The sequence below is a fragment of the Auxenochlorella protothecoides genome (assembly GCF_000733215.1).
Source record: "Auxenochlorella protothecoides strain 0710 unplaced genomic scaffold scaffold25, whole genome shotgun sequence".
Classification (NCBI taxonomy): Eukaryota; Viridiplantae; Chlorophyta; class Trebouxiophyceae; order Chlorellales; family Chlorellaceae; genus Auxenochlorella; species Auxenochlorella protothecoides.
The window spans coordinates 24,528-48,601 of NW_011934265.1; the positions used below are offsets into that span (position 1 = coordinate 24,528).

The window sequence follows — 24,074 nt, forward strand, 5'->3', positions numbered from 1 at the left end:
GGTGATGGGTGTCGCGGCGCGGCGAGCCTGGGACAGGGCAGGGACGAATGTGCTGCGTCTGTGCGCCGGTGTGTCCGCCGTGCAGGGCATCCTGGGGTCCCCAGAGAGGCGAGGCAGTGCCCACGCAGGACGGGGCAGCCGCGCCGAGCCCGCTCGACGCCACGAATGTGCACGGAAGCCTCGACCCTGCTTCCACACGACCCCCACCCCTCTGCAGCCTGATCACCTTTGGCAATGCGGGGTCGGCGGAGCGTGCGGCGGTGAGCATGCACGGCGCTCACGTCGGAGACCACGTGCTCTCGGTGACCCTGCAGCCCGCCAGCGGCACCCAGGCCCCGGGGGGGTCTCTGCACCCCGGCCTGGCGGCTGCCCTGGGCGGCAACTGGGTGGGGCCAGAGTGGTAGGCGGGCGGAGGCCAGGGCGGACGCCAGGGCGGGGGGGGGGGCGCGCCCTCTCTCTGCGGAGTGGAGACCCCTGGGGCCTAGCATAGGTGGGAGGCACGGGGGCTGCGGTGTGGGACTCTGACCCCACTCCCGCTCCCCGGATCTGGCCTGCAGCGCTCCTGGGCGGCAACATACAGCCGCCCCATTTTCTACTTTCCCATCCCCCACCCCCCAACTCCCCTCCGTCCTCTTCATTATTGTCTTGGTCAAGAACTCCATGGTCATTCTCTCCAGGGGCGGCGGTGCCTCTGGGTATTGAGGTCTGCCACCGGCTGATACTGAATTTGCCCACCCACCCCCTGATCCTTGGCTCGCATGAACTGACAACCTGTCGCACCAAGCTCTTTCTCCATGGCATCTAATATTCAACTACTCAGCACTTTTCAAGAACTCCACATCCCTTATCTTCCTCCGAATTGCACTTCTCTCCCTCACTCAAGTGGAGTGTGGCCGGGGGTCATCGCCGGCACCCACATGGCACGGCATACCCCTGCGTGTGCATGAATGCATGCACATGGGTACAAGGATGATACAAGTAAAAGAATCCAATGGCAGGTCAGGAGAGATCTTGAGAGATCCAAACAGGAGCAATTCATCAGGCCAGGCCTGCTCCACCGAGGACTAGGGGTTTGTATCTGGAAGGAGTAGGCTGGGGGGTGGTGGTCACGTCCCTATCCCATCTATGTTGAAAAGTATGTATAAAGCTGCACACCACTGAATGGGCCTCCGTGCCTCTGTACGAGGGAATTTTGAACCCAGCACTCGTCGGTGGAAAGGCCCACTGAGGCCTATTGGGTGTATTGGTGGCTTGCCGCGAATCCTCCATCAGGAAGTACGGCAGCCCCACGCACATGCATGAGAGGGCGCTCATGCTCACCCATCCCAAAGGGCACCATGCACTTCCCACATGGAGGACGCATCGGAACCTGCACATCCTCCGAACCCTCACAGGCATCGGGCGGGAAGCTTCTGGACCGCGGGCCTTCTGCACCTTCTGGCGAACCCACTCACCTACCGCCGCAATTGCTCGAGCCTGCATCAGTCCCTCAAGCGGCGCCCCGGGCGCTACTGACATGCAAATGTCTGGCTTAAGCATTGCTGCATGCGGAGCAGAGCATCTCCATGTCGCAGCATGCTCCAAAATCGACGGGAGGGTGGCGATACTCATAGTCACATGGAGATGACCGATTGCCTCGGGGTGCTCGGGATCTGTTGGCGAACCAGGTGGAAACTGGCATGCCAACGGCTTTAAAATCATCTCGAGACACGACTCGGTTGCATATTGTATTCCTTCCCAAACACCACTGCTCGTACTTTGAGACTTACATTACCACATTATAATTACTTTCGTCGGTCCATCCACCCACCTTATGATGAAGATGCAACGGGTTGCGTTGCTCGTCATTGCCCTGGCGGTTGTCGGCGGTAACTGCGCCCCAGCGGGTGAGTTCGGGATCGGTCTGTTGGGATCATTCTCGTGGCCAACTATACACTAGTCGATATTATACCCAACCCCTGCTGCGTCCCGATCTTAGCAGTGCATGTGCGAGATTCCAAGATTGTCCGTTGTGCAGCTTGAAGGTCGCCGCTGTCTCAACCTATTCCACTCGCCGCCATGCAGGTGAGGGTATCCTCGCGGGCTTCGAGCCTATCGCCGAGGAGGCCAGCTCTGCTTTTGAGACTGTTGGAGACCGTCTATCGAGTGTCTTCGGTGAGTGAACGGAGCATTTGCGAGAACAACTGCCAGATCGAGCCGTGCCTCGTGGTTGGCTCCCTAGCTCAACGCCATCCTTCCGCCTCCACGCAGGTCGCAAGTTGCTGTCCGACAACAAGTGGGAGTCCGCCGTGGCACCCGCTCTTGAGGACGCCAAGGAGTGGGCCGACGAGGCCGGCGAAACCCTTCAGGAGACTTTCGGTAAGTCGGGGCACGTGGAGAGTCGGATTCAAACCTCCTCACTAAGATCCTAAAATCCATTGATGGGATTGTTGTCCAGCCCATCCATAACAACCGGTGTCTGCATCCATTGCGCAGGACGCAAGCTTTCCGAGGACAAGAAGGATAAGTTCTCTCTCAAGAACTGGCAGGACTCCATCGCCCCGGCCGTCGAGGACGCCAGGGAGAAGGCCGACAAGTTTGGCGACTCCATCAAGGATGCTGCCGAGCACGTCCAGGACACCGTGAAGGAGGCCTTTTCCGGGCGCAGGCTGTCTGAGGACAAGAAGGACAAGTTCTCCCTGAAGAAGTGGCAAGACTCCGTCGGGCCCGCTGTTGAGGATGCTAGGGAGAAGGCGGAGGAGGCTCTTGAGAAGTTCCAGGACGCCACTGAGGAGGTTGGCGACCGGTTCAAGGAGGCCATCACCGGCCGCAGGCTGTCTGAGGACAAGAAGGACAAGTTCTCCCTGAAGAAGTGGCAGGACTCCATTGCCCCCGCAATTGAGGACGCCAGGGAGAATGCTGAGGAGACCCTTGAGAAGTTCCGCAACGCTCTGGGTGAGTGACGAGGGATGGAGAACTTTGCCTTATGGCTCATGCACTGCTGGTCTGCATCGTCTTGCGTTGGTGCCCATCATGTGGACCACAGAAGGCTCCAAAGAATCCAAAAAGCCGCCCTTCAAACCACCTCTGCCCTCTTCACCTGCAGGCTAAGCATCCTTCACCCATTAGCTGCTGGACATCCCATACGCATTTAGTTGCCACCCCAGACGCGGAGGCCCCGATGCTTATGCTAACGGGAGGCCTTTGAACCCCCTTGTCAGCGCTTGTCCTGACCTTGCCACCCCTCCTGCAAAGCGAGGTGCATGCCTGTTGCTCCCTCGCAACAGGTGGTCTTAGGAAGAGCCTTGCCCATCAGCCCATTCCCTTCCCTTCACCCCTTTCCTGCACGACGCCTGCACACGTCAGCCCCAATCTCCCTTGCACTCTGCTCGTCCTATTTCGAAATGTCCCTAAGAGCCCATATAGATGGTGTAACAACGCATGCTTCTGCGAGACGCAATGACCAGGTATCAATGGTGTCAAGTAATTCCGAGTGGAGAGAAGACTACCTGGACGGCCTTGCCCCAGCAACACCCGATGCCAGCACGCGATCCAGAACGGCAGTCTCTAGGAGGATGGGTTCCGGACACCTCTCCATCGCTGCAGCCAGGACCTCATCCAATGCCTGGTGGGGTGCAAAGGGAGGGTGAGGAGCAGCCCAGACTCGAAACAGCATGGAAGCATCTGTGCACCTGGCTCTTCAACGGCACTTTGCACTCCCGTGGCGCATTTGAGGGCACACGAAGGACTGGCGCCCACCCACCTGCAGCACGGCGGGTTCCTCATAGCTTCCCGCCACAAAGCCTTGCAGGGGTGCGCGCAGGAAGTGCACGTCGAGCTGGATCTGCTGGAAAGCGGGGCGCACGAGCGTGTGCGCATGCAGCGCCTCCGCCATCGCCGCCAGGCCTCGCGCCGCGACTGCCGCGCAGACAGCGGGCGGCGTGATCCCAGCGGGGGCCCCCGGCCCACGCTCCAGCGAAGAGGCAAACATGCGGGACACAGCCGCCCCCATCGATTCCGTGTCCATCGCGCCAGAGGCGCTGGACCCGCTGGGGGAGGCGCGGTGGGAGGGCGTGCTCGCGGGGAGCGGCTGGGTGGCCGTCACCACCGCCACCTCCTCGCTCACCTCTGCGGCGAGGGCGGGAAGAAAAGGTGGGGTTGTTGGGCATGTAAGGGCGCAGGGAGAACCGATGCACGCATCTAGGCCAGGAGCGGGGTGCCCTGGACGACCACAATCGCAGATCGGACGGGGCGTGCTGGCAGTGGATCGCTGGCGCAGGGCTGCACATGCACCCCTGTCACAAGAGGAAGAAAGCACGCACCGGCCAGTGTATCGAGCAGCAGGACGCAGAGCTCACGCGGCCCGCGAGGCTCCTTCCCCGTCCTCCAGCCGCCGGCCTCCGTCATGCTGTGCGCCGCAAGCTCCAGCCGCGCGCCGTGCGCCTGGACGTATCCCTCCATGAGCCGCGCCCGCACGCCAACCACATCCCTGCGTGGTGGTCGGGGGGGGCAGGCTGAGGCAGGGGTGCGAGGAGTACAGACAGACAGATGCGCACGGGCTCCCACGAGCCCTCCCATCGCCGTCCCCCTCCCAAAACCACATGCCCGTGCTCGCCTGGCCAGATCCCGGGTCAGGCGCGGAGACACCACCTGCGCCCCGCCGCCCTCGGTCGTCGCCAGGGCCCTGAGTTGCTTGGCCACTCCGGCCAACCCCCCCTCGGCCAGCGCCGCGCACACACCGGCCAGCAATAGGAGCAGGCTGTCTGGCGGCGGGGACAGCGCCCCTGCCAGGCTGGCGCCCGCCCTCGGCACGGCAAAGGGCACCCCACCGCCGTCCACGGTGCTGACGAGACGCAGCGCGCGGGTCGGGGAGGGGCTGCGGCTGCGGCTGCTCTCCCCGCCGCTGGCGTCTGCGGTGGGCAGGTGGCACATGGCCGCCATCTCCCGGCCCAGGGACGCCAGGCAGTGGCGCAGCCGGCCCGCCAGCATGTCGAGGAACACCTCACGCCAGCCAGCCAGCACCCATGCATGCGCCTTGTAGGCTTGCACGCTGTCGGGGGAAGGGAGGGGTGGAGGGGAGGTGAAAAGGCATGAGCATTCAGCTTGAGAGTGAGTAGGGCGTGTGACTCGTGGATTCACTTGGCCTTGACACCTGAAACCCGTGGCTGCCTGCAGATGGCTCCTGCCTCGCTGTGAGGAGCGCACACGCGCCCCCACCCACCCCACCTCCATGTGCTTGCTTCTTGGTACCAGGGTCAAAGCCATTGAATGCCCCTCAGATTCCCCTTACCCCCCCCAATCCATGCGCTGGCTACCAGGTGAGCAGGCGCGCGAGGTCAGAGGGGATGAGGAAGCGCAGGAGCTCGCTGGCCGGGCCTAAGATCGCGCAGCGCTCTGCATGGCCCCCTGCGTCGGCCAGCGCGGCGCCCACATCCCCCAGCACGGCCTGCGCCCTGCGCTCCAGGGCCGCGAAGCACAGGCCCAGGTGCTGCCGCACGGCATGCTCGATCAGCTCGGACGCTCTGTGCGAAGGGGGCAATGAGGGTGGGAGGGTGGGGGGCGGGTGACGCGCAGGGGGGATGGTTCTTCAGGGTGCAACGTGCGCTGCGCAGGTCTGCAGGTCCGCACAGAGGATGGTGCGCCGCCGCACCCCACCCACACGGGGCGCTGCCCCGGTCCTCTTCTTCTCACCCACCAATCCCTCGCCCCCTCGCTCCCCATCCTTACCCCCCGCAGCGAACGCCCCGGCCCACCTGTCCTTGGGCCCCAGCTCCCGGGCCACGCTTTCCAGCCGGGCGATGTCGTTCTTCACCACATACAGGCCCCCAACCATCTCCATCACACTCCACTGGGCCCCTGCAACGGCGGCCGCAGCGGCCTGGGCGGGGCCGGGCCGGGCGGCGAGCAGCTCTGCCGTGGGCACCAGGGGGCGGCCCGCCACGCTGATCCCCGCGCCGCGCGCCGCGACGAGGGCCGTGGCGTCGCTCAGCGCCCGCCGCGTCAGCGCCAGGTACCGCGAGAACGTCGCCCGCAGCACCTTTGGCGGGGTGGTGGTGGTAAGATGTGTGCCAGCACGGTCAGGCACCAAGGTAGAGTGCAGGTGGACGGCCATGGCACTGGAACAGCACGGCATGGCAAGACCCCATCACACCCTCCCCACCCCCATCCCTCCAGTTGCCATGCCGCTGCCTGCTCACCTTGAACAGCGGCGCCGTGTCCCGGCCCCGGAACAGAATCCCGAATTCAGCACAGGTCGCTGCCAGCTCGGTGAGGAAGCGGGAGTCCAGCTGCACCAGGAACTGCTGCAGGGAGGGGGCGCCGCCGGCCGGGTCCCACGCCTCTACTGCCGCCCCGCCCTCCCCCGCAGGTGACCGCGCTCCAGACGTAGGCGGGTCCGCCTCGAGGCCCGGAGCAGCGGCCTGCGTGGCCCGGCGTGGATCAGGCCCGGGCCCTCCTTCCTCCCCTGTCCCCGGCGACGGGCCCTGCAGCCCGGCCGCGGCGGCCTGGGAGGAAAGCAGGGCCGCAGCGATGTCCAGCGTGCGCTCCAGCACCCCCCGCTTGCAGGCAACGAATGCGGCCTCCAGCTCCTCGGGGGGTTGGCCCATGCGCGCCATGGCCTGGATGCAGTCAGAGGCGGTGCCGGGGTCGGCCGCCATACGCGACTTCACCAGGGCCAGCGTCTCACGCGCCAGCCCCTCGATTTCGGCCGCTACGCGGCGCAGGGCACCCTGTGGGCAGGGGAGGCAGGGAAGGAGGGTCTGCTTGTAGCAATCAGGGACATCGAGACATGCCAGGGTCAGCCGTGGAGTGGGGAATCACAACCATGCCAGCACGGGCCTGCGCTGGGAGGCTAACCAGCGCCCTCCCAGATCCCATGCCCGCCCAGCAGTGGTACCGAGGCTGCGTCTCCCAGCACTTCCCCCACCCCCACCAAGGAGGACCTTGTGGCCGTGGGCGCGGAGCAGGGGGAGAACGTCGGCATGCGCATCCACCGCCACCTCCAGCTTGCCCGAGTCGAGGGCGGCTCGGATCTTCTTGGGCAGCTCATACACGGCCTGCAGGCGGCGGAGTAGCAGGCGAGTGTCGCTCAGCTCCTCGATCTGCTGCTGCCGCTTGTCCAGCCGCCCACTGACGTCCGCGCTGCGCTCCATCACATCCCCTGTGCAAGTGGTCGTGCATGCTTCGTGGTAGATCTATACAGGAATAGCCTGGGGCTGGGGAGGAGGCGCGTCCAAGAACCGACAGCATGTCCTGCACCATAGATTGCGACCAAGCTGGAGCGCACTGGTGATTTTGCAGCCGTGGACACACAGGCTGGCGGTTTGTAGCATGCTTTCCCTCTTTAGAATGCCGCCGCAGGGTTAGGGGGGCACATGAGCTCCGACTTGTCACAGTTTGTCACGCCAGCCCCCAAAACACCCACCCAGCAGCGACTGGAGGCCGGTGAGCTTGGTGTCCATGCCATCCAGCGAGCCAGCCATGGCCCTCATGGTGTCAGTGGCGATGATGAACTTGTTGTAGTTCTCGTACACCAGCATCTGCATGTCGGAGTCCAGGGACCCCACCTCTGCTGCCAGACCAGAGCTCTGGGCTACCAAGTCTGTGAGTCTTGCGGACCGGAGCAGGCGCTGTAGGGAGGCTTTGGGGTCTGGGGTCCGGGGAGAAGTCTGTCCGGACTCCCCTAGCCTGTGAGGAGGGGCGCGTAGCGGGGTTGAGGCCCTAGTGGTCGTGAGAGCAGCAGTCTGCTCTTCACCCTCCTCCTGCCCACATCGGCTCGCCTGGACTTTGTCGAGGACGGATTTTCGGATCCATCCTCTACATTGTAATAGCTGGCCAGCAGGGAGTGCACCTTGCGGGCCTTCTCCTCGGCACGCGAGGGTGTGGTTGCCATCCTGTCACCCTCGCCCGCTTCGCCACGAAGCTGCAGGCACTCTCCCAGGCGTCTATTCTAGATCCAAAACGATGGTTCGAGTGGTCATTGTCGTGATATAGTCGGTCAGACACTCCCGGAATTTGACTTCACTCCCGTTGTCGAGATCGCATTCCAGGGATTGGGAGGAATCCCATCGGGACTAGGGGTTGGCCGGAGCTTGGCCCTTCTGAGTCAAGGCGTTGGCGCCGTAGCATACCGAACAAGCCCCACATCCTAAAATCATGCTGATTACTGGACTGTTTGCGCGTTCTACTGCCGTCGTTCCGCAGTTGTTCAAGCTCGCGGCAGGGAGAAACCTGTTGGCCGCTCAGCCGCGAGCCAGGCAGCCCACCCCCAGCCCTAGACTTCTCTGGACTACCTGGTTCCATAGGAGTAGAATATTCTCGAGCAGCACACGAGCCGCAGATCACTCCACGACCATGGCAGACACCCCATCCTCAGCCGATGCCTCAGCAGTGGAGCCAGACATGCGCATCCCAGTCACGGTGTGCTGTGAGGGGGCCTCGAGCTTGCCATGACGATTCCCGTGGTGCGTGCTGGGAGAGGGGTCAGGCTGGTGGCAGCAGGCCATCCACCACTCCGTCCCCAATCCCTGATCTTCAGGTCATCACAGGCTGGCTTGGCAGTGGTAAGACAACCCTCCTGAACCACCTGCTGAAGGCCGACCATGGCCACCGTCTTGCTGTCATAGAGAACGAGGTACGGGCTGTGTTTTGGGGCCCCGCTAGCACCTCAGGGCCTGAATGCTTCGCTGTGGGCTGAGCATTGGGGCAGTCTCGGCTGTAATACACCTCCTCAGGGCGCCTTGCTCAATCCCGTGTGCACAGTTCGGTGAGGTGGATGTGGACAGCGAGCTGGTGAGCATCCGCGAAGACCTGGAGCCGGGCCAGGAGCAGATCATGATGCTGAACAACGGCTGCCTGTGCTGCACCGTGCGGGATGACCTGGTGGACATGCTGAACAGGCTGGTGAGCTTGGGAACGCCTGTGTGCCTGGTGCACCATGGGTCGGCGGTACAGGGGTCAGGACTGGGTCCTGCTGCATGCCCAGGGGATGTCAGCCAGACAGGACCCAAGCCGGCGGGGGGCTGTGGCCCTGTCTCGTGACAGTCAGCCCATGGCCAGCGCTGACCCTAGAGTCCGTATCACTCTCCGTCCCATACAAACACATGCACACACTTGCCAGATCGAGCGTCGGGACCAGTTTGACCGCATCGTCATCGAGACCACGGGGCTGGCCAACCCCGCCCCCATCATCCAGACATTTTTCATCGAGGAGTCTGTCGCTATCAACATGAAGCTGGATGGCCTGGTTACCCTCGTGCGTGGTGCCCTGTGCGATTGGCTGTGAGTGGGCCCACCGGCTTGTGGGTTGCGAGCCCTGACAGCCTGTTTCCCCACGCTATGGCAGGTCGACGCCAAGCACGTCGAGCAGCACCTTAATGAGAAGAAGCAGGGTGGGGCTGTGAATGAAGCCCTTGAGCAGGTTGCGTACGCTGACAGGATCGTGCTCAACAAGACCGATCTGGTGAGCAGGCGGGGAAATGTGGGCGGCAAGGGGTCGGGAGGAGGAGCTGCGAGGGGCGAGGGCGGCCCCAGCCTCTCCGGTGCGGCGGGCTAGCATGCTGATGCGCTCAAGAACCATGAAGAGGCGAGTTAGGCGAGGGCACCCCTCCATCTGCAGGTGTCGCCCGAGGACATCGAGCGTGTGACTGAGCGGCTGAAGGGCATCAACGGCATGGCCACTATCCTGAAGGCGACCCGCGCCCAAGTGCCGACGGACTACGTCCTGGGCGTCGGCGGGTTTGACCTCGAGCGCATCGACGCAGATGTGAGGCAGGGGCCCGCGGTATGGTGTGTGTCAGTCTGATGGGGGAGGAAACCAGCAAGGGGCCTAGTGCTGCACGTTCCCACTCCATCACAACCTGTTATCCAGACAGTAGTCGCTCAAGTGGTGCCTTCCCCCTTTCCTTAATATCCCAGCTCCTTGTGGAGAAGGAGGACGACCACCATCATCATGGCGATGATCATCACAATCACGACGAGCATGACCACCATCACAGCCATGATGAGGATCACCACCATGACCAGGGCGACGATCACCACCAAAGCCATGCCCATGCCCACAGCGACGAGTCTGGCCACGGCAGTCCTGAGGATGGCCATGCCGGGCACAAGCGCAAACACCACCACCACGACCACCACCATGACGATTCTGTGACGAGTGTCAGCGTGGTTCTGGATGGGGAAATGGACATCAACAAGGTGTGTTTGGCTAGGAGTGTTGAAGTGGGGTGTGGAGTGGGAGAGAGCGGCAAAGTTTTAGAAGGGGCAAGAGAGCGACAGGTATCGGGTTGTTGCGTGGAGAGGGACGAAGCATGTCACTGCGCCCCGAGCCCCCTTGCACTGGAGCCAGTGATGGCATTGGGGAGCGCTGGACACACCGACTGCTCCAGCACGTGCAACCATTCACCCAACATCTAATCGCTGCGCTCACCTTCCTTTCCCTCCTCCCTTTCCCCCCATATTCAGATCAACTTCTGGCTGGGGGCACTGGTGGAGATGCGGAGCGAGGACCTGTATCGAATGAAGGGTGTTTTGGCCATCCAGGGCTTTGATCGGCGATTTGTTTGCCAGGTGAGGGGTGTGGAGCGGGAAGCACTGTCTTCCCCTGATGCAGCCACCCCCGTTCACACTATTGGGTTGTCCAGGGTCGAGACGAGCCTCTGCCGTGCGGCTTCCAGCCTGCCTGCCCAGGCCCTTGGCGTCCCAGCTCAACATATCTCACTCGGATGTCCACTGCCGCTCCTCCCCCAGGGCGTGCACATGCTGTTTGAGGGCATGCCAGATCGTCCATGGAAGGAGGGCGAGAAGCGCACCAGCAAGATGGTCTTCATCGGCAAGGACCTGGATGGCGCCCTCCTGAAGGAAGGCTTTGAGGCCTGCCGCGTGAAGCCTGACGACGCGCCCGCATCTTAGTCATAGGCATTGCAATGATGTTACACTTTTGAAAGAAGGAATGTAGGGTAGAATGGTAAGGAGCGGGTGGGCCAGGAATGTCACTCATTGTGGGCGGGTCCAGCATGAAGTCTGGATGACCAGGAAGAAACATGCCGACCTAGTGGATCCATGAGCTGAGAAATGACACATCCGATGACCGGACGGGGTGGACAGGTCCAGTACACACTAAACCCTCCTGATGAAAGAGCACCCGAGGTTGCGGAGAGTAACCCCGTTATTCCAGGTATGCACTTGGTCGATTGCTTGGCTTGATGTCATACGTTTGCGGGCTGCGCCTCGTCGCTCACTGGAAGCAATCCACTCCCCTCCTCGCCCTCTGCATCCTGGACCCCGCGCCGCTTTCCGAACGCCACATGCTGGCCGACGAATATGACGTCAAAAAACATAGATACGAATCCCAGGGCAAACTTGACAGGGTTGCCAGTAATGGCGCTCCAATCCTGCATGCACAGGAGGTAGGATTGTAAAACTTGTATGTTTCTTGTCAGGGATGTACTCAGAATGGCGATTCACCATGGCGTCAGATGGGATGCGGCCGCCCGTTGGTAGGGACGAGATCAAGCATCACGTGCAGATCCCCCCTGTAAATTCCCCAAATACACATTCATCCTTGGGCAAAACACCACCGTTTCCTAGACCAAGAGCTTACCCCGCAAACACTGTTGTCAATGATCATCTGGGCAAGCGAGAGGGCGCCTCCCTCAAAATCGAGCAGCACGTTCCACACATTCCATCCACGAGTGGAGCGCAGGCGATGGTTCAGGATCACCTGCTCGTTGGAGGAAATAGGATCCTAATGAGCGAGAGATGGGGGGAGATAATCCCATGCAAAAGTCGCTTCTGAGAGCCAGTCCAAGCTCTATAAGGCTTCTTCAAGGTCTGTGCCCCACAAACAGAAGAACACAAGTAGGTCGAATAACTCCAAGAGGCTCCTACACCACAGAACCTCCAAGGGCACCCGGTTCTGCATCACCTACCTGAGGAATGTACTTCACCAGGGACACCGCCAGCTTGACGAGGGAGACTAGGTACAGCAAATTCAGCCAGGTGAACCAGGTGCCTTCAGTGCAGCCGTTGAGGCAGGATGGATGCAGGCCCGGGGCCCAGTACAGGGCGGCGGCATAAGCCAGGACGGCCCCGCTGGTAGCCACCACCGCGGCTACACACAGCCGGCTGGGTGGGGTCCGGCTACTCGGATACGCCAGGCTCTGCGCCAGGGTGACCATTGTCAGCACCGCCGCATGCAGTGCAAAGAAGACGTCGTTGGCGTGGACGGCAGGCGAGTTGCCCCCGTGTACAAGGCGGTATGCCTCACGGATGGCAGCATTCCAATACAGCGATACGTTGTACACAGCATAGCAGATGAAGCCCAGGAGGTTAAGGATCTGGAAGTCCAGTGACAAGCCAGACACGCTCTTGCGAGTGTAGTTGAGCCAGACTGTGATGGGTGGGTGGCAGCATGGGAGGCATAGTAACCAGTAGGGCACAACGATCAACATATCCACCACGGCCTGGCACAGCGCCAGCCCCTCAAATTCCCTCCTGGCGCATGATCTGTACTCCAGTTCCAACGTACCTTGTGGATAGAACGAAACGCTCCAAGCTGCAAAGTAGGTCCAGCCGATGATGGGGCTGACGATGTTCAGTGGTGCAGGCAGCTCCGGGTTGGATGGAAGACTCAGTCCCACAATGAGCCCCATGGCCACCGGAACGCCTAGCCACACCGCCCATTGGTGTTTAAGCGCGTATGATAGGCGGGTGGTAAGGGGTACGTCCCGCTCCACGCCGGGCAACAGCGGCTTGGTCGACATCTTCGACACCTCCCGACACGAGCTTGGAGAAAAACTGCTCTCGAGCTCAAGCGACTCCAAAATAGGAAGATGCTGAGACTTTTTCAAACGGGTAAGCGTTGTTGCTGTGACGATCCCAACTCCAAATGGTGGTGTCGATGGGTGTTCTGGCAAAGTCCTGCAAGGACGACCGTGTGCGGTCCAAAATGTATCAACAGACGCGCGTGCAGCCCAGCCCCTTCCTAAAATATCCACAATGCTTGTGAGGATGAGAACAGGGTCGGCATTTGTAGGCCATTCAAAACCTGTCGATGAGTGCGCCTTGTGCTCAGAGGGGTCCAAAGTTACGTGATTCCGTGCATAACCCTTTCCCGCGCCGTCCGCCATGCTGGACGCGGGAATGGGCCTTTGTAACGGTGGCTGCGCCACTGTGGCCGCTACCATTGACTGTGCATGCCAGACAATGTGCATACGGCGCTTGCTGGTTCATTAGGCCCAGCTAGCACTGATGGGGCTGGCGGTGGAGCGATGCCCCAGCCCCGCCTGCGCCACCTCGGCAGGGGCTCCGACTCCTGATCTTAGCTGTGACGAAGCGAGCATCCACTGCTACAATGATGAGGCGATATCTTGTGACCCCTCTGTCCGGCGGCTCAAGAGCCAGAAACGGCGCGCAGCCGAGGCGCGCCTTGCCGAGCGTGCGTGCGTGCTCATGGGCCTGGCTGCGCCCCCCTCCCCTCGCGCCCCCCCTCCCCTTGCCCCCCCCTCCCTGCGCCCCACTCAGCGGCGGATGATGAAGTGTGCGTGCTGGCTTGCAGCGACTGCCCCCCCGTAGCAGCCCCTCTGTGGTGCGGCATGGATGTCAAGCTACCCGCCATCGACTGGGCGGCCGCCTTCGCCTCCCGGCATTCCCCGCTGATCAGCGATGCCCCCACGGGCGCCTCCTATCTCCTCCCCGGCGCCCTCCCTGTCATCCTGGTGGAGCAGGCTTCCGCGCTTCCCCAGGCCTTGGAGGCGCTGCGGGCCTCCATGCGCGACGAAGTCCTTGGCATCGATCTGGAGTGGCGGCCGTGCTTCACTGCCTCTGCTGCAGAGGGCAGTCGTGTGGCGCTCATGCAGCTGGCCTCCAGTCACCTGTGCGTGCTGGTACGCCTGTGCTGCATGGGAAAGACCTTCCCACACTGCCTGCGCAGCCTCCTTTCCGACCCCAGCCTCGTCATAGTGGGGTATGCCTGGGACGGGGCCGACGAGAAGCGCATGCGATGCAGCTATGGCCTGGGACGCAACCTCTTCCAGCGGTACTTTGACGTCCAAGCTGTGTCAGAGAGCCTGGGCTACCATGGACTGGGCCTGATCTCCCTGGCTCGACGTGTGCTCCAGTGCGACGCCTCCAAGTCCAAGAGGATCACGATGAGCAACTGGGAAGCCCGCAAGCTGGGCTGCAGCCAGATTCGATACGCAGCGCTTGACGCCTACCTCACCGGTCACTTGTTCCGGTCACTGCGCCTGTGGCATGGGTCCCCGTCCGCCTGCCTCACCTGCGCCAGCGCCCTGGGCAAGGTATGGTATGGGAGCTTTCCGGCTTGACTTTGCCGTATCTCTCTTCCCCTGCCCATGCTCTGGCTTTGGGCACCGCTGCTTGCACTACGATATCTGGTCAGCAATCCCGGACAGTGATGATAGTATCTGACTGATGCGTCATGCTGAACTTAATTACACCTCCTACTCATACTGAGTCCGACTTTGGCCAGTGCATGCACTTGCTTCATTCCTCCGCACCCCAAGTACTTCCACTCCCTGTCTAGTTTTGTGTTTACACCATGGGCTGATGATGAACTGCACATTGGGTAATTTGCATCAGCCGACTGGCTGACATCTTGCTGCAGAAGCCCCATCTTCCTTTTTTTGAAGTATCTTTCTTGATGTCTTTCAGCTGCAGCGTGGTTGTCACACTAGCAGCGGTGCCTAGCTTACTCGCTGCATGCCTTCTGGGCTAGCTCCTCACTTGAGACACCGTCTCTGCCACGCTCAATACGCAGGTGTTGTCACATGGTCCTTGGACCTGTCGGGAGTGTCAGAAGGACTTCGCGCTCCCTTCTTCCCTGAAGCGGCACTGTGCCACCATGAACCACAAGAGCACGGCCATGACTTGCGACGACTGCGGTCGTCTGGTCCCGATGAGCCCCTCCCTTGACAAGCCGACTACCTACTGCACCTGACTCTCCTGACTCTCTCCCCGACACCTTGGCATGCTGATGCATGCTGCTCTGTACCTGCCCCTCACCACGACCGACTCGGTGAGGTGCCTGTTCCATACTGATGGGAATGATCTCGAGTGTAACAGTCAACAGAATCAGGTGGGGATGGGAAGCCGACATTCTCATAAGTCTATCATGATGCGCGCACCAATCTAATGTCCAATCCCTATATTAATGAGGCACAGTGCTCAGTGGCCAAAAGCGTCCTTGCAAGGGGCCAGCACAGGTGTGGGAAAAGAGGCGCAAAGGCTGGGATGTGTGGTGCGCTTTCTCCATCCACGGCATACAACCCTGCTCACAGATCTGCATGCCCGGACAGCGTGTTTGTGATGGCAACAGTGGCCATGACCACGGCCATGATGACAGTGCTGCCCCCTCCCACACGCCCCAGCCGGGTCTTGCCGTTGCGGGCCATGATGAGGCCCGGGAAGATGTAGGAGAAGGTGACACAGGCGGTGGAGCCCACCAGGGACAGCATCACCCACACCGACGGGATGAAGACGGAGGTGAGGTATGCGGCCAGCGACAGGCCGTAGGTCAGGAGGTAGAATCGAGGTAGGCTCAGTTCTAGGGCTGGGAGACCGTAGAACATCTCAGACACGCTCTCGCGCACAGCCCAGACCTTCAGCACGAAGTTCACCTTGGGGGGGATGAGGGGGAAACGCAGCAGTGGGGTGCCGTGCATGTGTCGTCCTCTGACATGCCAAGATGCCAGGAAGAGCGTGTGGACGGCCTATGCCTCGGCAGTGGCGGGGCCCCCCAAATACCCGCAATCCAGCAGCAGGTAATCCCAGAGTCTTGAGACCTTCCAAGCTCCCATACTAAAAACACGAGCCAGGCGGGCATCCTTCGGCGAATTCTCAGTCCAGTGATACAGCATGCAGGCAGAGGATCAGCCATCATTAGCCATCAGAAGTACAACCCCTGGCCAGACAGCTCCCATCCACACCCTTCCCCACCCTCCCCGGGCTTACCAACAGGTTGAAGGTGGTGGCTAGCACGATGAAGTCGATCAGGACGCTGGCGAGCACAGGGTGCACCAGGGTGGAGACGTATCTGATGGTCAGGTTGCGCAACACATCCCCCTGCGTGTTCTTGCCAAACATAATGTATCCGCTAATGGCCACGGTGCCATAGAGGGCAGCGCACAGGGCGATGGCCTTCCTGGTGATGCTCAGCATGTTACTGCAGCGCCCATCCTTGAGGGAGAGGTGCTGCAAGCGGGGTAGGGGGAATGGGCTTGCATCGAGCAGAGCGCATGCGAAGAAGAACAGGCTCAACAGGCTGCTCGCCGGGCATGACACATTCAATCAGACCTGTAACGCACAGGGAAGGCCTGAGATCAGGAACCAGCCTATGAATAGAACCTTACCCCCCAAAGAGCAGAGCAAGCCCTTCCATCCTGAAACAATAAACTTCCCTCCTCACCACAGGCAGCAGGTTGAACTGCACATGGAAAGAAGATGAGGGCAGTGGATCCGACATGCCAGCCAGCAAAATATGCATGCTTCTCATGGCACAAAAGCACCTCGCATGGGACAGTGATTCAGCATGCACACCTGCTGGCACAGCAGCCGACATAGAACCAAATGAGCAGGCATGCACGGCATGTCTACTCAGACCCTGCCCTGCTACACAGTGTAGTGACGAGGCGGGGATGGCCCCACTACTCCAATGTTTAAACACCCTTTCCCTACCTGGCAGGTGAAGGCCAGGCAAGAAACGGAGAGGACTGACAGGATGGCCACGCACATGCTGACCAGCGTGCCGCACCCGGAGGCACACTTGGGGTCGAGTGGCGTGGGCAGGATGTGGATGGCTGCCGCCTTGCCCTGCCAGAGCGCCACCCCCGCGAGGGTGATCATGGTAGAGGACAGGAAGAGCATCATGATGATGCTGTTGCGCGAGTAGCGTGCCACCACGGTGAGCTCGCGGCTGATCAGCATGGGCGCAATGGCAACCACGAGCAGGACCGCACACTGCGAGCAGGAATGGGAGCAAGGGGTAATTGTGAGGAAGCTTGAAGGAATGGCAGGAGGGAAACATGAGAACAATGAGGCCTCTGCAGGATGGCAATGCCTGCAGCGAGCCTCCACCAGGCATCCATCTCCTCACCACAAAAGGGCGAGACAGAAACCAGACGCCATCATGACGATCCAGAAGGGTGGGCAGGACGCCATGCCACTCAGGCGCTGCACCGATCAGCATGTCGGCGATGATGATGAGGTACACAATCATGACACCTGTAGGATTGAGGACGAGTACTTCTCTGGTCGGTGGTGCAGACGCTTGTGAAGGTTGACTCACAGGAGTCTAACAGCACAGGCGAGCAATTGCTTGCAGCAACAATGCATGCATGGACTGTGTGCGTGCAAGACGCCGTCAATACCCAAGGAGCTGATCCGGCATGTGATTAGTGTGAGAAGATACTTCTCCTTCTCACCAGAAACGTGAATTATGATGGAGGTCTGCAGAACCCGTGCGCCAGTAAGGCCGAACTCGCCCTCTATGAGCTCCGAGTAGGTGCGCTTCCCACGGCGGGATGCATACCTGATCCAAGGGTGCAGAGATGTCATAAGCCTGGCAGACCATATCAAGAAAACACGCAAAGCAAAAGTGCAGGACTCTGACGCAATATCGATGCATGCATGGTACAGCTACCACAAAGCACAGACCAACCTGATGATGATGGAGCTGGAGAAGTAGGTCAGCAGGCATACCGTGCCAAACAGTGTGAAGCCGAGGATGACCCCAACTCGCTCCATAGCCTTTGGGAGGGCAAGCATCCCTGCGACAAGGTGCTCAGCATCAATCTCATCAAGCTGGCAGAGCTCCCAATGAGCAGGCACTCCCGTGCACTCAGATCTGCGCCGTTCAGTCAAAGCAGGCACTCTGCCGACCATATACCGAAGGTCGGTCCAGCCTGCGCATACAAATTTACCTGCACCGATGGCGGTCACGGCCACATTGCATATGGCACCTCCGTTTCCGCAACCCTCGCTGTCGCATGTAAATCCGAGAAGCGACGACTGCTGAGGAGATAGTGTCTGACTCTGCGTCAATCCCTCCTCCCGACACCCAAGACTGCGGTTAGAGGGAATGTCGAGCTTGAAAGGGTGCTGCGGAGGCGCTTGCACAATGAGTGCATCATGTTGTCGGAGCCTCTCTGGCGTTTTTGGAAACTGCCCCTTACCTAGGAACATCTTCCTGCGGCAGCAATGGCCTCTCGAGTGCCTTCGAGTTTCCATTCGAGGCACTGGGCATGATGAAGGGCCCCTGCCACCCCTTCGACCACGATACTCCGGATAGGAGTGGGGGACTTGTACTCGGCCCGAGAATGTAGTCTATTGAGCCCGGAGAGACTGCGGCTAAAGATGCTCACTCGACGTGTCTCATGGTAGTTGATGCTCCTGGATTTTAGCACGCCGGCTCTCTTCATGCCGTCCACCTGCGGCAGCGAAAAAGCATGCAGCGCGCCCAACTTTTCGACGTTGGCTGGAAACTCAGCCAATCGACCAGCAGACACGATCGTTTATACATGCACCATCACAACCCTGCAACTGCTCATCGACCCTCGTCTTCTCTAGAATGACGTGGTTGACTCGTGCTCTGTGACACATAGTAAGTGCTCCTGCTGCTCCAGTATTGGAAAGGACATGGGTGCATGCTTCAGCTAGGGGGAGGTTGTTGAGACGATGCATGCGCAGGCCTCTCTCATTCGCTGTAGTCCTCCTCGAAGTCAAAGTCGCTATCGTCCTCAGCAGACCTACTCAAACGCTTCTTCTGTTTTCGAGCAGCCCTTGCAGCGTGGGGATTGTACTGTCCCGGGTTGTTGTACAGCTGGGCATTCTGAGCATCAGTCAGCCTATGTAGTATGGGGATGAACTCGGTGTGAGCTCACAGCCCTCTATCCTTTTGCAGGAGAGTGCACGAGACCTCGATTTGGGGTATACCAGCCAAATGGCCAACGCTCACATTGCACGGTGCAGGGCTGCCAATGGCAGACCACGTCGCCCCCTCAGCATCAAACACAACAGGCGCACCCAGACTTTGAAGAAGAGGGTATATCCATGTCGTCGCCTGATGAATCACTGTCAGAAGAGATGACGCTGTCACCCTCCTCATCTGCTGCATGGAGGTTGTTGGTCGCAGGTTTGCACAACCACGATCCCTCACAACCGCCGCACACGGAGACACCCAGGTCACCTGCTGAAAATTCAGCCCAGTCTCCTCGCCCCAACCCACCCACCTTCCATGTCCACATCCTCCTCGTCCTGAAGCTCTGGTGCCTCGGGGTCGAAGCCAACCTCGCCCAAGGTATCCACCACAAATCCACCCCCGGCAGTGACGGGAAGTGCACCGATCAGCGCCTCCTCCTGCACGCTATCCGCCTCAAACATGGGCCCCCACTCCGTCACAATAGCTGCTGAGCCAGTGACTGTCGTACTTGCGCGCTTGGGCGGCAGAGTGTGGTAGGGGATGCGCCCATCATTCCAGTCTTGGAGCAATATCCTCGCAGCAGCCTGCAAGGGGTGCAATGGGACGTCATGGGATGCAGGTGGGCATACACTCTGGGTGTGGGGCAGCTCGCTGTATGCGGGATTGAGTCTGAAAGGCATACACTGATCGTTGTGCAACTTCTGGATTCATCAACGTCAACGCATGGCAATAAGGCTAAACCCTCCCTCGCAAAGCCAAGCACCGCACCTCCATGTCGACCGTGCCACCCTTCTTCAGCTTTCCCCGCGAGGTGGCGAGGTGCACCAGAAACTCTTCTGCAGTCTTAAATGCAGGCGCCTTGTACAAGACCATCAGCTGCTTGGCCGGACAGCGTCGCACCAGCTCCATGACGGGGAGGATGGGGTCATCCAGTTGTTCAATCTGCACGGGGAGGCAGGAGGGCCATGAAAAGGGCTCTTGAGGCCTGGCTGGACACAAATATGCTCTCCGAGGTCTGTGAAATGGGGCTGCCCGCCGCACCTTGATGCAGTTCCTCAGTGCAGCTGCCGACACACCATCGGAGCCCGGATCGGCAAACACCACGCCAGGGGAGTCTAGCAGCGTGATTTGCTTGTCGAGATGAATGGACTGCACTGAGCGTGTCACGCCCGGCGTGTTTCCCACCTATCGGGGCAAAGTGTGACAGAGGTTGACTGTCAGACAGAGCGACAACACATGTGTGGTGTAGCGCACATGGCCTGGACTTGCTGGCCTCAGCATGGCATGGACTCAGAATCCCAGCTGGGGTGAGGCCACGGGGCCCAGCATACTACCATGGCAACACACCTGCGCCACCCGGCTTCGCTTCAGGGAATTGATGACAGAGGACTTGCCCACATTAGGGAGACCCACCACCCCGACGGTGAGGGCCGTCTTCAGGCCTGCATTCCGCGCATAATTCTTCAGCAACTGCAGCAGGGAGTCAGCTCCTGCGGGGCATGGCAAGGAGTGCAGGTGGATCATTGGGGGCCGCACCATGCTCCCGCCATGCACAACACCACAGCTCACCCACTCAGACCGCCAGGAGCACAAATCCTCTGGGCCCACCGCACCGAGGGACTCGGAGACTTTTGGATTGGCCGTGCCATCCTTGTGCAGCTGTTTCTGCCCCAGATTCTTGGCCTGCTGCTGGGTGGAGCTCTTGAAGGGGATGGTGGGCAGCTCCTGCCGCAGATACTGCAGCCAAGCGGCAAGCGCCTCCTTGGGAACCAGGTCTGGTTGGGTGTGTGATTGGGTGGGCGTCGGTCTGACACTAGACATGGGCATTAAAGAGGTAGTGCGAGCAGAGCACCCATGCTGCTGTCTTGTGACCTGCCAGAGCCGGTCCCACTTTACCCCCCCCCCCGAAATACCCCTCCACACACCTATCTTGTTCAGGAGCAGAATAACTTTCTTCTTGGGGTCCAACTTGCGCACAAAGCGCTCGACGTCGCGACAGCGACCACCCTCAGGGTCGCGAGCATCGATGACCTCCAGGATCACATCAGCAGCTTCGACCACCTTTGAGAACCCAGCGAGCAAGTATGAACCATTCATGACTGGCAAGCTGTGTTGGTTCTCATGGAGCTCCCACAACCCAGTCTGGAACGCAGCGGGAAAGCTAATTCTGCAGACATGCACCATGCCATCCTACCTTGACAAAGTCTTTGTAGTATGCGCGCCGACTGTAATCCTGCGTCGCAGTCACTCCATCCTGGCCATGCAATGCACCATCAAACACGTCTGCACGCTCCTGGGCCGCTTGAGAAACATTGGCCAGGGAAGCAGCTGGTCTGAGATCAGTAGCCTGTGAGCAGAAGGAAGAGTGTATGCTTTGGGAGTAACTCATTGTCAGGTGGCTTGCACCTCCCCTCTCAAGTGGCAGCTTGGGAAGCCGGTGCTCCAATCGCGCCATACCTGTTGCTCCCGCTTGAAGTGCTCTTCCTTAGTCTTGCGCATACGAGCAGCTGCGCGCTCCTTCTGTGCCGTCAGCTGCTGGATGAGCTCCTGCTTGTATGGCCAGGCGTTGGGGATACCAGGGTCCTTTGGCTCTCTCTTCTTTAGGCCTAGCTTCTTAGCTTCCTTCCTCTTCTTTCGGTGGTGCTCTTTGACCTTTCGAAGAACCTTATACTTGTGCTTCAGCGTGGTCCGCTTGGACTTGGACTTGGTCGACTTTTTCGGCATGGCGCCTGGGGCGGCCGACTATGCGTGCCCACCAAGCCGGGTCTCGGCAACTGTATATGTTTCCTAGGTCTCGTCGTACAATTCACCTGGACGCTGTTTCTCGTCCTCCTCTTCGGCCGGAGGCATATGTACTGGGGTCATGCAACCCCTTGTCGCGCGCTCGCTTGCATTGCACAGTGTGGGACGCGCCAGAGCGCGCCATCATGGTGGGTGCCCCTGGCACTTCACCTCCAGCGCAAATTTCCTCTCACAGAGCCTCCAAGAGGCGCTCTAGAAACGAGACGAACAACTTCAGAGTGGTGAGGGTGCAATTCCTAAGACTTGGGTGCTGTTGCGCTATTTTTGGACAGGGGAAGCCTCTGTTGCCATGAGCCCTCCTCACACACGGCCATACACTTCCCTCAGTACAAAGGGTGGCTGTTAAAGATGCTGGAGTTCACAGACACATAGATTCCAAAGCCGTTACTGCAACCTCCCTCAGCATCGACCTTGTAAAACGCTGCAGTGGCAAATTTGCTGCCGATGACGTGAGCTTACAATAGCTTCTTGCGCTTGAAGAAGCGCTGCAGGTATGACATCTGCCACCCAGACAAACCTAGGCACACCAGGAGGGCGCCCACGCCCAGCCACGCCACACGTGCATTTGTTGCCTCTGCAGTTTAGTAGGATTAGTACCTGAGCAACATGGCCTGCGGCGATCAGTGACACAGCACAAAGCCCATCCAAGCACCACCCGCCCTTCCCACCGTTGATGTCTCGCATCTCTTCCTCCTTCCTGCGAATGCGTTGCAGTTCGATGTGAATGTCGTGCACAGATTGCTCGAGACTGAGGAGCTCGGTTTGCAGGAAGTTTAGGTTGTCCTTCTTGGCGACCTGCTCCCAGTCATGAGCCGAGGCTCCAGACTTCCACTCGACCCTGATGCGGGTGTTCTGAGCGGTCTGGAAATCTGGAGGGAGACGATGGGCATGTCTTCTGTGACTGGCTGCGCAGGACTCATGTACCAGTTGCACAGCATGTAGGTGAGGACCTAAGACCGCAGGGGACCCACCCCACCTGAAGCGGTGAAGCAGACTTTATGGTCGCCATCCTTCGTGTCTAGTAGATGAAAGTGTCCTCCACTCACACCGTGCTCCTCGTGCAAGAGCGTGCCAGCAGGATTGTCAATCTGGGTGGTGGCATTGGGAATGAGAGGGACAGCTACACCAATGGGAGCGTCCCCTTACCGCTCTGCCGAGATGCAACCACGCTCACGGCGTCTCACCCTGATGTCGACATGCACCAACTCGCTAGGCTGATGCCGATTGAAGGCTGTGAAGCTCCCCGTAATCTCCGTGCCTTCGACCACCTCCTCCATCACACACTTGGTCTGGAACACCATATCGAACTCATAGGCCGCGCAAGTTGCCAACAAACAGAAGACAACGGCGAGATATCCGAGGGACGGCATAATGTATCGTCGGCTCCACGATCAAGTGCGCATTGGGCAAGTGAGTGTACACTCCCCCCGGTTTTAAAGCGCACCGCACGCCAGACCTTTGGTTATCACACTTGAGAAGAGGTTCACCAAGGCGAGTTTTTTAACGAGAGGCCACCAGACAACGCGACATGGTTGAAGAAATGTTCGCACGTTTGTTTTGCGCTGGCGTGGAATACCGGCTTTGCCGCCACCCGCGACATTGGTCCACTTTGCTCCCTGTTCTGTTGGACAAGAGACCCCTCTACCGTAGGCCAATGACTCAAACTGCCGAGCAACACGTCGTATCTCCTGTGCCTGTTGTATGCGGATGACGTAGGCAGAGAGTTGAGCCTGCGACTTTGCAATGGCCGGTTTCGAGGGGCCCCTGATTGGTGTGCTAGAAGTGGAGTTGCTGGAGGACACGCGGAGGCAGGACGGTCTCACTCTATACGCCCACCCAGATTTCTTGTTCGCCCATGATCTCAAAGCAAATTGCCCAGTACTGGTATGAATTAGAAGTGGGCGCATGGTGGGAAGCAGCAGGCCCGAGTGGTACGCCACGATGTGCCCACCACAACGCCTCCCCAATATGCACGGATGCAGGTAGCCTCACGTGAGGAGGCGAGAAGTGCAAGACACCAGTACTTTGCACACCTCTGGCCCAAGCAATCTGTGACAAAGGGTCACTGTGCGGTGGTTCCCATGATTCCTCAGCTAGCCAACTTGTCCCTTGAAGTGTGGGGCCTTCCCTTGAGCATGGAACATGTCCCAAAATGTACAAGACTCGTTCTTGAGCTGGAACGGCCTGCCAATGCTCAGATTTGTCAAACAAGTGCTGGAGCGAGTCCTGGAAGTTCCTCTCAAAGACGGAGAACGTTGTCGTCCAAGATCAGAAGCCCAGCGATGCGTGCGGGGGCTCAGCAACCCCTTGCTCTGCCTCAGCAGAGGGGCAGGCACCTGCAGACGCGACAAGCAAG

At 59.9% G+C, this 24,074-nt stretch overlaps 10 protein-coding genes across 10 annotated transcripts in view; 5 read left to right on the forward strand and 5 right to left on the reverse strand.

The window, feature by feature from the left end:
* The window catches only part of F751_2645 (ELAV-like protein 2), a gene marked incomplete at both ends in the record, with an annotated part of 2,545 nt that extends 2,141 nt beyond the window's left edge, over window positions 1-404 (forward strand). The window contains one exon of the mRNA XM_011401058.1: window positions 218-404. Coding sequence (XP_011399360.1) covers window positions 218-404 — 187 coding nt within the window. The remainder of the gene's footprint in view (window positions 1-217) is intronic.
* A 757-nt stretch (window positions 405-1,161) lies between these two features.
* Window positions 1,162-1,535, forward strand: F751_2646 (hypothetical protein; the record flags this gene model as incomplete). The annotated part of the gene is made up of 2 exons (XM_011401059.1): window positions 1,162-1,275; window positions 1,395-1,535. The coding sequence occupies 2 exons, from the start codon at window positions 1,162-1,164 to the stop codon at window positions 1,533-1,535; spliced, it is 255 nt and encodes an 84-aa protein (XP_011399361.1).
* Window positions 1,536-1,822: 287 nt separating this feature from the next.
* On the forward strand, window positions 1,823-2,942 carry F751_2647 (hypothetical protein; the record flags this gene model as incomplete). Its single annotated transcript, XM_011401060.1, has 4 exons — window positions 1,823-1,886; window positions 2,065-2,154; window positions 2,251-2,358; window positions 2,476-2,942. 4 exons carry the CDS (start codon window positions 1,823-1,825, stop codon window positions 2,940-2,942), a joined length of 729 nt encoding a protein of 242 aa, XP_011399362.1.
* Window positions 2,943-3,679: 737 nt separating this feature from the next.
* Window positions 3,680-7,870, reverse strand: F751_2648 (Vacuolar protein sorting-associated protein 51-like protein; the record flags this gene model as incomplete). Its single annotated transcript, XM_011401061.1, has 9 exons — window positions 3,680-4,107; window positions 4,302-4,468; window positions 4,691-5,029; window positions 5,295-5,501; window positions 5,733-6,016; window positions 6,177-6,707; window positions 6,921-7,138; window positions 7,403-7,665; window positions 7,764-7,870. The coding sequence occupies 9 exons, from the start codon at window positions 7,868-7,870 to the stop codon at window positions 3,680-3,682; spliced, it is 2,544 nt and encodes an 847-aa protein (XP_011399363.1).
* A 461-nt stretch (window positions 7,871-8,331) lies between these two features.
* Window positions 8,332-10,890, forward strand: F751_2649 (COBW domain-containing protein 1; the record flags this gene model as incomplete). The annotated part of the gene is made up of 8 exons (XM_011401062.1): window positions 8,332-8,397; window positions 8,516-8,611; window positions 8,740-8,880; window positions 9,098-9,232; window positions 9,323-9,439; window positions 9,596-9,742; window positions 10,444-10,548; window positions 10,729-10,890. The coding sequence occupies 8 exons, from the start codon at window positions 8,332-8,334 to the stop codon at window positions 10,888-10,890; spliced, it is 969 nt and encodes a 322-aa protein (XP_011399364.1).
* Window positions 10,891-11,186: 296 nt separating this feature from the next.
* On the reverse strand, window positions 11,187-12,632 carry F751_2650 (Cystinosin; the record flags this gene model as incomplete). The annotated part of the gene is made up of 4 exons (XM_011401063.1): window positions 11,187-11,372; window positions 11,582-11,701; window positions 11,910-12,370; window positions 12,509-12,632. 4 exons carry the CDS (start codon window positions 12,630-12,632, stop codon window positions 11,187-11,189), a joined length of 891 nt encoding a protein of 296 aa, XP_011399365.1.
* Window positions 12,633-13,574: 942 nt separating this feature from the next.
* F751_2651 (Werner Syndrome-like exonuclease) lies at window positions 13,575-14,306 on the forward strand (the record flags this gene model as incomplete). Its single annotated transcript, XM_011401064.1, has 1 exon — window positions 13,575-14,306. One exon carries the CDS (start codon window positions 13,575-13,577, stop codon window positions 14,304-14,306), a length of 732 nt encoding a protein of 243 aa, XP_011399366.1.
* A 966-nt stretch (window positions 14,307-15,272) lies between these two features.
* Window positions 15,273-17,742, reverse strand: F751_2652 (Sodium-coupled neutral amino acid transporter 3; the record flags this gene model as incomplete). The annotated part of the gene is made up of 6 exons (XM_011401065.1): window positions 15,273-15,617; window positions 15,952-16,191; window positions 16,675-16,956; window positions 17,093-17,220; window positions 17,421-17,527; window positions 17,657-17,742. 6 exons carry the CDS (start codon window positions 17,740-17,742, stop codon window positions 15,273-15,275), a joined length of 1,188 nt encoding a protein of 395 aa, XP_011399367.1.
* A 949-nt stretch (window positions 17,743-18,691) lies between these two features.
* F751_2653 (Guanine nucleotide-binding protein-like 3-like protein) lies at window positions 18,692-21,640 on the reverse strand (the record flags this gene model as incomplete). The annotated part of the gene is made up of 9 exons (XM_011401066.1): window positions 18,692-18,842; window positions 19,223-19,500; window positions 19,685-19,858; window positions 19,958-20,101; window positions 20,264-20,406; window positions 20,530-20,691; window positions 20,842-20,977; window positions 21,111-21,263; window positions 21,374-21,640. The coding sequence occupies 9 exons, from the start codon at window positions 21,638-21,640 to the stop codon at window positions 18,692-18,694; spliced, it is 1,608 nt and encodes a 535-aa protein (XP_011399368.1).
* A 533-nt stretch (window positions 21,641-22,173) lies between these two features.
* Window positions 22,174-23,019, reverse strand: F751_2654 (Transmembrane protein Tmp21; the record flags this gene model as incomplete). The annotated part of the gene is made up of 4 exons (XM_011401067.1): window positions 22,174-22,292; window positions 22,387-22,587; window positions 22,695-22,806; window positions 22,903-23,019. 4 exons carry the CDS (start codon window positions 23,017-23,019, stop codon window positions 22,174-22,176), a joined length of 549 nt encoding a protein of 182 aa, XP_011399369.1.
* Window positions 23,020-24,074: the final 1,055 nt, after the last annotated feature.